At 44.9% G+C, this 10,657-nt stretch overlaps 1 protein-coding gene across 1 annotated transcript in view; it reads left to right on the top strand.

Moving 5' to 3' along the window:
* Positions 1 to 403: 403 nt before the first annotated feature.
* The window catches only part of tle2b (TLE family member 2, transcriptional corepressor b), a 74,397-nt gene continuing 64,143 nt past the window's right edge, over positions 404 to 10,657 (top strand). Inside the window, exon 1 of the mRNA XM_035647513.2 lies at positions 404 to 1,291. Coding sequence (XP_035503406.1) covers positions 1,268 to 1,291 — 24 coding nt within the window. The 5' untranslated portion in view covers positions 404 to 1,267. The remainder of the gene's footprint in view (positions 1,292 to 10,657) is intronic.

Genomic DNA, 10,657 nt, shown 5'->3' with positions numbered 1-10,657 from the left:
ATCGGGGGAACATAGTAATAGAGTTAGCACAAGTCTCCAGCAACCACACACATGAGTGTGTGTGTGTGTGTGTGTGTGTGTGTGTGTGTGTGTGTGTGTGTGTGTGTGTGTGTGTGTGTGTGTGTGTGTGTGTGTGTGTGTGTGTGTGTGTGTGTGTGTGTGTGTGTGTGTGTGTGTGTGTGTGTGTGTGTGTGTGTGTGTGTGTGTGTGAATCCCGATTCATATCAGTTTGAGCGTGAGTCTTTGTGCATGACTGATTGCTTTCTCTGTCTGACCACAATTGAAAAGGGATCCATCCCCCCCCCCCTCCCTGTGACTGGGTGTCTCTATCTACTCCGTTCCACCTTAAGAGGAGCTTTAGCAGCCTGTCATGTTTGTGTTGAAGCCAACAGGCACAATATATTACAGTCTAGGGCTTGCTGCTGAAAAGCCCGCTGGATCCTCCACTGACCTGCTGTTCTTTCCTGCCTTCCTCTCGCGTTTTTTTTCTTCCACATTTAGATTAAAAACAAAGCCCTCTCTCTCTCTTTCTCTCTCTCCCTCTGTCCCCTCTCCCCTCCCTCTTTCTTCTTCTTGCTCTCCCGCTCCTTCATTTCTGCGGCAGTAGTCAACGTGAAGGGCTCCAGCGTATCATAGGGGGTGAAGAGGAGGAAAAAGCAGAGAGGACGACTCTCTGGACGGAGCAGAGTGTGTGTTTATGTTTGTATGTTTTGCCATTGGACAGCCGGGTGAAGGGGGCACGGGGGGAGAAGCGTAGGAGGAGGAGAGGAACAGAGGAGAGACTGCCTGGATGAAAATCTGTGTCATGTCACTTAGCGCGGACCTTGACTGATCACAGGGTGAGAAAAGAGAGAGAGACACCGAGAGGAAGACGAGGAGGAGGAGGAGGAGGAGATTGGAGGAAAAACTGAGACTTTGGTTTCACTGGGAAAAGAAGAGGAAGAAGAAGCAGCAGCAGCAGCAGCAGGAGGAGGAGGAGGAAGAGGAGGTGAAGTCTGGTGCTCCGTTTAATCATGACATTGTTGGATAAACGAACCAACGGATTGAGCGCTCTTGAGCTGTGTGTCATCAGGAATTCATCTTAAATAAGGAGAACGACTCTGGAAGAGTGAAGACGGCTGTGCTCAGTCCAGCGAAGGAGCAGGAACTGGACTTACTGATAGTGAGTGTGTGTGAGAGACTGTAACCAGTGGAGGGCAGAGGAGTGGAGGGCCAGGGGACTAACCTGGCCATCAAACGGACTGGCAGCCTCTCCTCTCCTGGGATCATGTACCCTCAGGGCAGGCATCCGGTAAGTACCTCCTTATGTCTCCTTCTCCCGTCTGCCTTACTCTTTTTTCCTTCCCTGTCTCCCCATCTCTCTCCACGACCGTCTCTGTGGCTTTTTATGTCACAGATTTGCCTTTTTTCTACTACTTGTCCTCTTCATCTTCATCTTTCCTCTTCATATGTCGTCTGGGTCTCTCCTTATTAATCTCGGCATCTCTGCTTCCTGTGTTTCCATGTCCTGGTCTTTCTGTCTTTTTCAGCCTGTCCCTGTTTTCCCTCTCTGTTTTTGAGATATGGACTGTACTGTAACATGAGGAGTGAGATGTGAGGGGAGGGGTGCTGTTTGGGCCAAGAGATTCCCTGTTATGTACACACAAGCGCACACTCACACGCACCCGCGCGCAGAATCACACACACACACACACACACACACACACACACACACACACACCACCTCCCTCTCTGTCAGCCTCAACCTAGTACCTTTGAAATCTTGTTGAGTGTTAGCTGTGTAGGTGGTATATAACAGGTTACATTTGTGTTTGTGTGTGTGTATGTGTCCATTGGTGTTTGGTCGTCGCCGTGTGTGTGTATGCACAGTGTGTGTGGAGGGCTGTTTGTGTTTATGGAAACGTGTGTGAGAGTAAAGATCTGGCTGTATTAATGTGTGTGCGCAGGTGTGATGAAGAGTTTGTGCGACTGTCAACTGTTCATTTGCTGATTTCTGTTGCTAAGCGAATAGCGTGCGCGCACACACACACACACACACACACACACACACACACACACACACACACACACACACTGACCATTTAATTGATATTTAAGTTCCACTTAAATCCTTTCCATAACCACTAAAGAAGGTCATGAGTGCACAGTTATTTCCCCATTTAATTCCTACTTAAACTCACATCCCCTGCGTCGTCACCCTTCGTCAGCATTGAGACTTTGCCGTTAATTTACCTGCTGGGATAAAGTGAAGGTTAAAGAACAGGATGAATGACAGCTTAGGCTCAGTCTGACTCAGGCTGTGCCTTTCACATGGGCCCCTGTCCGCTTGATATAATCACATCTTGTTGTCAGTTTCTTTGTATCGCCTACAAATGAGTCTGTGGCCACTTTGCCTCACAGTCAGCCAGCAAGCTATCACACAGAATTATGAATGACATTTTCACAAGAGGAAGGCATGAGGAATCAATTATATGTACAGAGAGAATGCTAATAAGCCAGCCGCTGGAAGAGAGGCGCTGAGAGAAACAAGAGAGAAGTGAAAAATGTAAGAGACGAGAGAGAGACAGAAAAAGAGGGAGAGAATTCTCAAAAAAGGCTTGGCTAGGGGTGGAAAGAGAAATGAAAATGAATGAGAGATGCAAAGGAAGAAGAATAGTGTGAACATTCCTCTGTTCTCTCCTTTAGAGGCGTATCAGAGAGCTTCCTGCTGCGATGCTCTGTTTGTGATAAAGTTCAATTCCAGATTGAGATGACTCCAGCCAATCGATAGCCTCACTCTTTCTCCCTCTGTCTTTTTTTTCCTTCTCTCTCTCTCCCTCTCTCTCTCTCTCTCTCTCCTTCTTCTGCAGCCCCTCCGCTGCCGGTGGAACTTTATTTTGGGTGTTGCTATGAAATGTGATCTGCATGTTGAGAAGTGTGAGGGTGCAAAGAACAGTTGTGTGATTATGCGTGTGTGTTTGTGCGAGTGCATGTCAATGTACACACAGTACACATGTACACGTGCAAGTATGTGTTTGTAATTTCAGATCCCGGTTTCCCATAAAATATGCATTCCATGCAACAGAATTGTACACCTCCTCTCGCCCCTTTTTCATTTGACCTTTTCAAGTACTTTAACTACGCATATTTCAACAGGGGACATAGTCTTGGTGTTTGTCACTGAGCTTGGTTAAAATTTTGGCTGTATTACTGGGTTTAAATTCATGCGGTTTGAATATGCATGCTTTAGCCATTACACTACCAGTGTCATACACTTCTACATTATTAATGACCATTTTCCAAAACAAAAAAGTTGTTACACAGCCACTAAGGCTATCAGACGTCAGTGTTTGATCTGAAACTAGGGGCCACTTTGAAGGAAATTCAATGTAAACATGTATTGTTTGTGCTTAAAAATGTAAGATCATGTAAAATATTGGAAAATAATAGTGTCTCACAAATTGTTTGGTGGTACATGTGTGTAAATTCACGAGTACACATCACATTACTCTGGTGACTCCCCTGTAAACACGCTTTACTCTGTAGTATAGCTATACTCACTCAGTAGGATTGATGTTTCAGTCAAACATCATGGTCGACGTCCTGAGAGCTGCCTCGAATGCTGCTTCCTTTTTTACTCCTCTTTGTCCCTTTGGACGTGATGAGGACAGTGTCTGCAGCATAGATGAATTGTACATCCAAGGCTCCAGCAGTGTTGTTTTATTTTTATCAGAGAAGAAGTCAGACTTTGTTCTCCTCGCTCGCTGTTGCGAAAGGGTTAAAACCGAGGGCTGATTTACCAGGCGAGTCGGGCTGTAATTGGTTCCACTGGATTTTTGTGACAAGCGTTATCAGAACTTGTTCCTTAATGCTTTGTGAGTGTATATGTTTTCTTATTGCCTAGTGTATTGAGTTAGAAATGTATAAATATGTGTGTGCACATGCATGTACATATGGTTGTATTTGAGGTGTTTTCACAATTTTCTTTTTAGAGTGCATTAGCTGTTAAGTGCCAGTGGTGTGCGTGTGCACCATGTATGTGTCTTTATCTGTCCTTGCGTTCCTGTTTTTGTCTGTTTGTGTGTGTGTTTGTGTGTGTGTGTGTCTGTGTGCAAGTATGTGTGTGTGTGTGCAGCCGCTAAAGTGTGTGTTTGGATCTGGAGGAAGAAGGGGAAATGGTGTGTCTGTGTGTAACAATAAATAATGTCCCAGTCCGACCTCAACTGTTGCTGTGAATGTGCAACTCCTTGATTGGCTGCCACACCCTAGTATGAGAGATGGAGACACATATACATATACACATATCAGTGTAAGTGCAAACAGTCTCTCAAACAAGCTTCGTTTACATGCAGGTTTCTGTTCCACTCTATTCAAATATTCGCCCAACTAGGAGTTGTGGTGATTGTAGTCTTGAGAATGAAGTTGTTTATTCAACAATCATAAAATAAATGAGGAAGAAATCTAACACAAAAGAGAATAAGAGAGAGTTGGACTAAGTACTTAACACAGTTCAAAGATAATAGGCTATATAACCAGTGTGGGTAAACACGGCTGAACAACACAAAAAATAAAATGAATATGACTTGTTTTGGGGAGCTGAAACATATCAAGTGCATGAGCCTACAGTATACAAAAGTAAATAAAAGAGGCCTTCTACTGTCTGTCATCTCACAGATACACCCTCACCTCACCTATATAGGAACTTGGCACGCCAGTCTTTGAGATGCGCAATTTAGATGATTAATGTTTAAAAGTAGTTAAAAGTAGTAGTTTAGTAAGTCTACACGTGCGCGCCGCGGACTAACTCAAGAGAGCAGAAGGGCAAGACTCATTCCTACCTCAATGAGCCTCCATTGGCACTTATTGCACTTCCTATCTTTGACCAGTAGGTGTTTTGATAAATCTGCCAGCGACAGTGGGGTGGTGACGTCTTCTTCCCCAATATTGCACAAAGCACAAATATCCGACTGAATAGCTGAAAATACTATTTTAACTTTCAAAAATCAAAAAGGGTCGATGAACTTACAGAATAGGTAATATTCATTGCAGTGGATACCTGATCAAATCTGATCATTATTATTACACTGTCTATGTTTTGACCATAAAACAGCTGTTGAATTTTTATTAGGAGGATTGTGTGTTGAGGCAAAGGGAGAAATGCCAAAGAATCAAGGGTGCTTGTGTGTGGCACAGTTTAAGATACAGATGGAAAATCATCTGTGTGTGTGTGGTTGTGTGTGTGTGTGTATGCACGCACGAGGACAACTTCCTTCTCCTTTGGCCATGAGTAGGGTAACACTTTATTTTTACGGCCAAGTAAACAAACTAATGCCCAATATGTGGCCACAGAATTCATATGTTGGATTAATGAGTGCATAGCCCACAGTGAGATTGTGTGTGTCTTAAAGTTGGATTTTGGTGTGTTTGTGTATTGAATGTTCAGGGGATGGAATTTGTGAGTTAAAATTTCTATTTATTTTTTCTGACTTGTAACTGTGTGCTATTTGCTTTTGCACAAAGTGGACCTGTCTTGTTTTTTTGGCATCCGTCTTCCTCAGGCAGTTTGTTTTTCCCCAACATTTGTGGCCATAATGAAAGCCATGTACGGTAAATAGCACGGCGGGTTGCTGTCACCTCCAGCAGATGACATTCTCCCCTTCTTTCCCTTTGTCCTTGTCTTGTTTACATTTAATTTCATTCTGCATTTCAGAAATGGCAAAAAGTCAAGTAACAACAATACAGCTGCGGTGACACGACCCATTGAACAGGCAAAAAGTCGTACGGGCAGCCAACAACTTTGACTCAGACATCAGCAGCCACCCAGATTAAGTCGTCTGCTCTCTGATTAAAAAAAAAAGAAAAGAAAATTCTATCCCCAAATCCGGTGTTCTGTGTTTTTTTCTTTGTCTTAAAAGAAATGATCTCAGTGAGGCTTGGATGGAGTCCAGAGACTCTTTTGGCTGCCAATCTTTTCCCTGATTTGTAATCCACCACTGGCTTAGTGGCTGACTGGTGGGCTGCAGCGTTAACTGGATAGATCTCTGATTGACTGACTGCTTACTGACTGGTTCAGTAGTGGTCTGACCATCTGACTCACTGACTGACTGTTGGCTTGTTAAATGACTGTCAAACTGATTGACTGACTGGCTACACACACACACACACACACACACACACACACACACACACACACACACAGGCTGATCACGGGCCCTTAAAATGTCTTAAAATGCCTTCAATAACACTTCACAAATGAAATACCTTGAAAGTATTAAATTGTCTTAAATCCAGACTACATTTTTAAATCCAGTCTAAATTTTTTAGGCATGTCACCACCAAATGTCACAATATCTCTACTCTGTCTGAACAAAGAAGAAGAATTACTAGTTCCGACATGCATGGCGTTCGCCTGCTTTTGGTTTAGTCGATGTTAGGCTAATAAATATTTTGCAAGCCCGCTAGCTAGTTTATGGACATGGGGAAATGTATGTTTTAAAGATAAGTGGTTGATGAGCATATTTGTAACACGTATATTTGCACTTTTGCTGTGTATTTCCAAATTAAAGTTAAGTCTTGAATTTAATTTCAAGTAATATTAAAAAGTTGTCTATAGCTGTGACACCCTGACGCACACACACATATATAAGCCTACACAAGGGGCACTGACACTTCTCTGCCTCACTTGGTGTCTCTCATCTATTCATAAGACTCTGTCCTAAATATTTCACCAGCCAATTACTATTTCATGTGCGATCTGAGTGTCTCTGCCTGCCTCAGACACATGCTGAAAAAAAGGGAGAATAAAGGGTGGTAAGAAGGAGAAGTAAAGAATGAAAGTAGAGGGAAAAAGAAGCAAGGGGTTGACACGGAGAAGCAAGAGCAACTGTTTTGTTTGTGGGTGTTTTTGTTTGAATGAATGCATCCGTGCGTGGGCATGCTTGCGTATACCGTGTGAATGCTCATGTGTTGGTAGAAAATGTGCCAGCGGCTAAACGGATAGATGGCGAAGACAAGCAGACAGATAAAATCATTTCATTCCCAATCACTCCCAGACCTGCATCTGCTTCACAGGTGCTGTCTCTCTCATGCAGCCGCTGCCAGTGGTGGAAAAACAAACAGCTGCTTGAACAGAAGAAGATCCCATGCGACGGAGAGACAGACTGACACACAGTCAGACAGACAGAAGCAGACCGACCTAGTATTCAGACAGAAAGTAGAAAAAGGAACAATGAGAACCAAACAGGGTCCCTTTTCAACGTGATGCTTATACATGATTTCAGCTAATCTCTATACAATAAATTCTCCACGCCACTGATTTTGTCCATAATTATGGCAGAAATCGAGTTGTTGTTTTATCACTGATGCTTACAGGTGATCAGGTCTTACATGCAAGCTCACCACAGACAGATTGACAGGCTGGTCAGCCTACAGACTGATAGACACTGACAGGAAGTTGAGGGTTTTGGCCTTTGGGTCCCACACCTCCATTCTGTTATGCGATACAGTAAAATAGGCTTCACCCGCCACTCCTCCCTTCACCTCCCTCCCTCCCCCCATGGATAATCCTTCCTAATTCTCTGCTTGCCTGTGCCAGCTCCTCCAAATTGTGATTGACTGCTGTCCGACGTGTGTGTGTGTGTGTGTGTGTGTGTGTGTGTGTGTGTGTGTGTGTGTGTGTGTGTGTGTGTGTGTGTGTGTGTGTGTGTGTGTGTGTGTGTGTGTGTGTGTGTGTGTGTGTGTGTGTGTGTGTGTGTGTGTGTGTGTGTGTGTGTGTGTGTGTAATCTCCACCTCCCAGATTAACCGGATCAGTTTTTGGTTTCAGGATCCCCTATACTGACACACACACACACACACACACACACACACACACACACACACAGGAGGCGGTCGGCTGTTTTTGGCCCTTCATGATGTGCTATTGGACCCCTAACAGTCTGGGCTGCCATCTGTCACAATACAGAAGAAACCAAACACACACACACACACACACAACAAATGTTTGTGTTCTGGTGTACATACGACATGACTTGTTGATGGCAGCATCTTTGTAAACATTGCGGAAGGATGCACATGTATCTCGAGTTTTACTCTTGCCTGCTGAAGTGTCCTTGATCGAGACACCAAGTCTCCCATTACCACTAATAAGGTTGAACTAGTTTGACACAAGCTTTCCATACTGGTCTCTTAATGTTGACAGACAGAGCTCAGCACGTGCAGGGAACCAAAACAGAAAAGGTGCAACGTTCCAGCCAAAATAAATCAATTATTGAGTTTTGGTCTCACAAATTAAAGAAATAAATTAAAATGGTTTCTCAACGGCACAATTCAGAGGACGCCATGTTGTGACCAACGGTTATCACTCGCAAATCTCTTGTATAATCCTGATCTGTGACTATGGGCTTTGTCATATGACTTAGTGCCGCTGATGTAACCTGCCAGCACCACTTTGTCTGTGTGCATTCGCATGAGTATGTTGTCTGTGTGTTCGCGGTAGCAGATGGTGGATTGCCACAGACTGATGGACAGTGCACAGGGCGGAGCAGCTCGGCTGTGTTGACTAAAGCACAGACAGCATGATCCGCTCTCTCTCTCTCTTCGTCTTCCTCCCATCCCCTCGATGTCAGGCGGATGAATGGTTGGCTATCTCCCTCAGTCAGCGGCAACGCTGCTCTTTCATCATCCGTCTCTTTGCTCGCTCTTTCATTCCTCTGTAATATTGTCAGACTAGTTTATCACTCCCTCCATCGCTTAGACCATCCATTCCTCTGTCTGTCAGATGAGTATATATCGCTCTTCTGTCTTTTTTTTCTCGTCAATCCATCCCTCCATCCATCCATACTCTCCCTCCCACCCTGTTATAGTGTGTTCCGTGTGTTCCGTGGGTTTCTCTTAAAAGTGTGAATCTGCATGTTCAGTACTGTGCGATTGTTTGTGTGCTTTTCAATGTACTCATGGTTATGTGTGTGTGTCTGCGTGTGCCAGATCGCTATCTATCCGTCACCCCTCTTTCATCCACCTCCTTCCCTCCCCCACTGAGTGTGTGGTGTGAATCAAGGTCAGTGAGGATCTGTTGGCAGACCACCCCCCCCCCCCCCCTCCCACACCACCCTCCCCCTTCACCACTCCCTCCCACACACACACACACACGCACACACGCACACACACACACACAGTGTGTTGTGCCCATCCAGCCAACTAGATGTCCCTGCTATGCCTGCCTCAGCTCAGTTTAGCTCAGCTCAACTTGGCTCCGGATTAATTACTGGGGCACCCACCGCGTGTCTGACCTCCACCATCGGACTAATTGAAATCTAATTGAATTGTGCTTGTCTAGACTAATGAAGCCCCACCACTGAAACTGCCGGCCTTTTAGCCGTAGCTACGTGGCGATAACCACCCAGCTGCACTTCAGTGACTGCACCATGCCACTCGGTTTGGATGGGTGAATAGATCAACAAAAGAGGGTGGGTGGATGGATTCATAGCTGCATTTTGTAGTAGAATAACCCTCCCCCCCATATTTCATTTTTCTGACAACAGTGGTAAAAAAAATCCATCCGCTTTCCAACTAAAACATATACTACCCAATCATGCAATATTAAATCAGTTAATTATAAGAATTAGCTTTCTAGGTTTCTGTATCACTTTTTAACATGGAAGGGAAAAAAAAGATGAGGATAGGGGCGGCATAGCTGAGGAATCACTTGCCCACCACTGCAGGGATTTTGTCTCTCATTGGATGCCCCATCACCATAGAGGTGGGAGTCAATGAGTCGTCCTTGTCTCTGTGTTAGCTACTCGCTGCCAGGGAACTTGCGCAGAGAGTCGTGGGATCTGGCCTATAGGCGGCATAGTGCGAACCTCTGTTCGCTCCTCGTGAGACTTCTCACTTACAGGTGATGAGATGTGGTTGTAAAGAAGTGGCACAGACAGGTGGCAGTCTGCATCCTCCCCAGGATAACAGTGGGACTCCCTACAAATGAGGTAGAGGAAGGAAAAAAGATGGTATCTTCTTTTGAAAAATCTCCTCTGAGAATCTCCCAAAAAACATCCACCTTTTCACAATTCCAGCCCCGTTCCCAGACACAAACAACTACAGCATCAAAAACCATCCAGAGTGCCCTTGTTTCTCAAACTTCACGAAAATTATGGAGGAGGAGGGGTGGGGGGGGGGCCCCCGGGAGGTGCTTGTTTTGTTGGGCCTTCTTTAGCTTTTAGCAGGTGAGAGACGATGCCGTGATTCCCTATAAGTTATTCATTTGACGTTTCCTCCCTTCTCAGCTCTTTGTAGGCTGGAATACATTAGCAACCTGGCAGAGTGGAGAGGATGCTAATGTGGAAGAGAGGAAGCAAGGATGGGGGCAGTGGAGGGGAGGAGGTAGAGTCATTAGAGGAGGAGGAGAACAGAGAGAGAGAGAGGACAAGGCTTTATGGTGTGTGGGAAGGAGAAGTGACCTCCCCTCTCACTTTCATCTTGGCTTTTTTCTTCCCTTACCTTGCTCTCTGACACACGCACACACACACACACGCACACACACACACTCTCTTTGTATTCTAAAGGACACTCCTTGACATAATGCATCCTAAACCTACCCTAACCCCCTTTTTAACGTTTTAACCTTCAAAAGCCCTTCGAAGTTTTTCAATATAGACACAACGCATACGATCTTTTCCTGAA

The sequence above is a fragment of the Scophthalmus maximus genome, chromosome 13, assembly GCF_022379125.1.
Source record: "Scophthalmus maximus strain ysfricsl-2021 chromosome 13, ASM2237912v1, whole genome shotgun sequence".
Classification (NCBI taxonomy): domain Eukaryota; kingdom Metazoa; phylum Chordata; class Actinopteri; order Pleuronectiformes; family Scophthalmidae; genus Scophthalmus; species Scophthalmus maximus.
The sequence above is the reverse complement of the archived record's forward strand: the minus strand, read 5'-3'. Positions and strand labels throughout refer to the sequence as shown.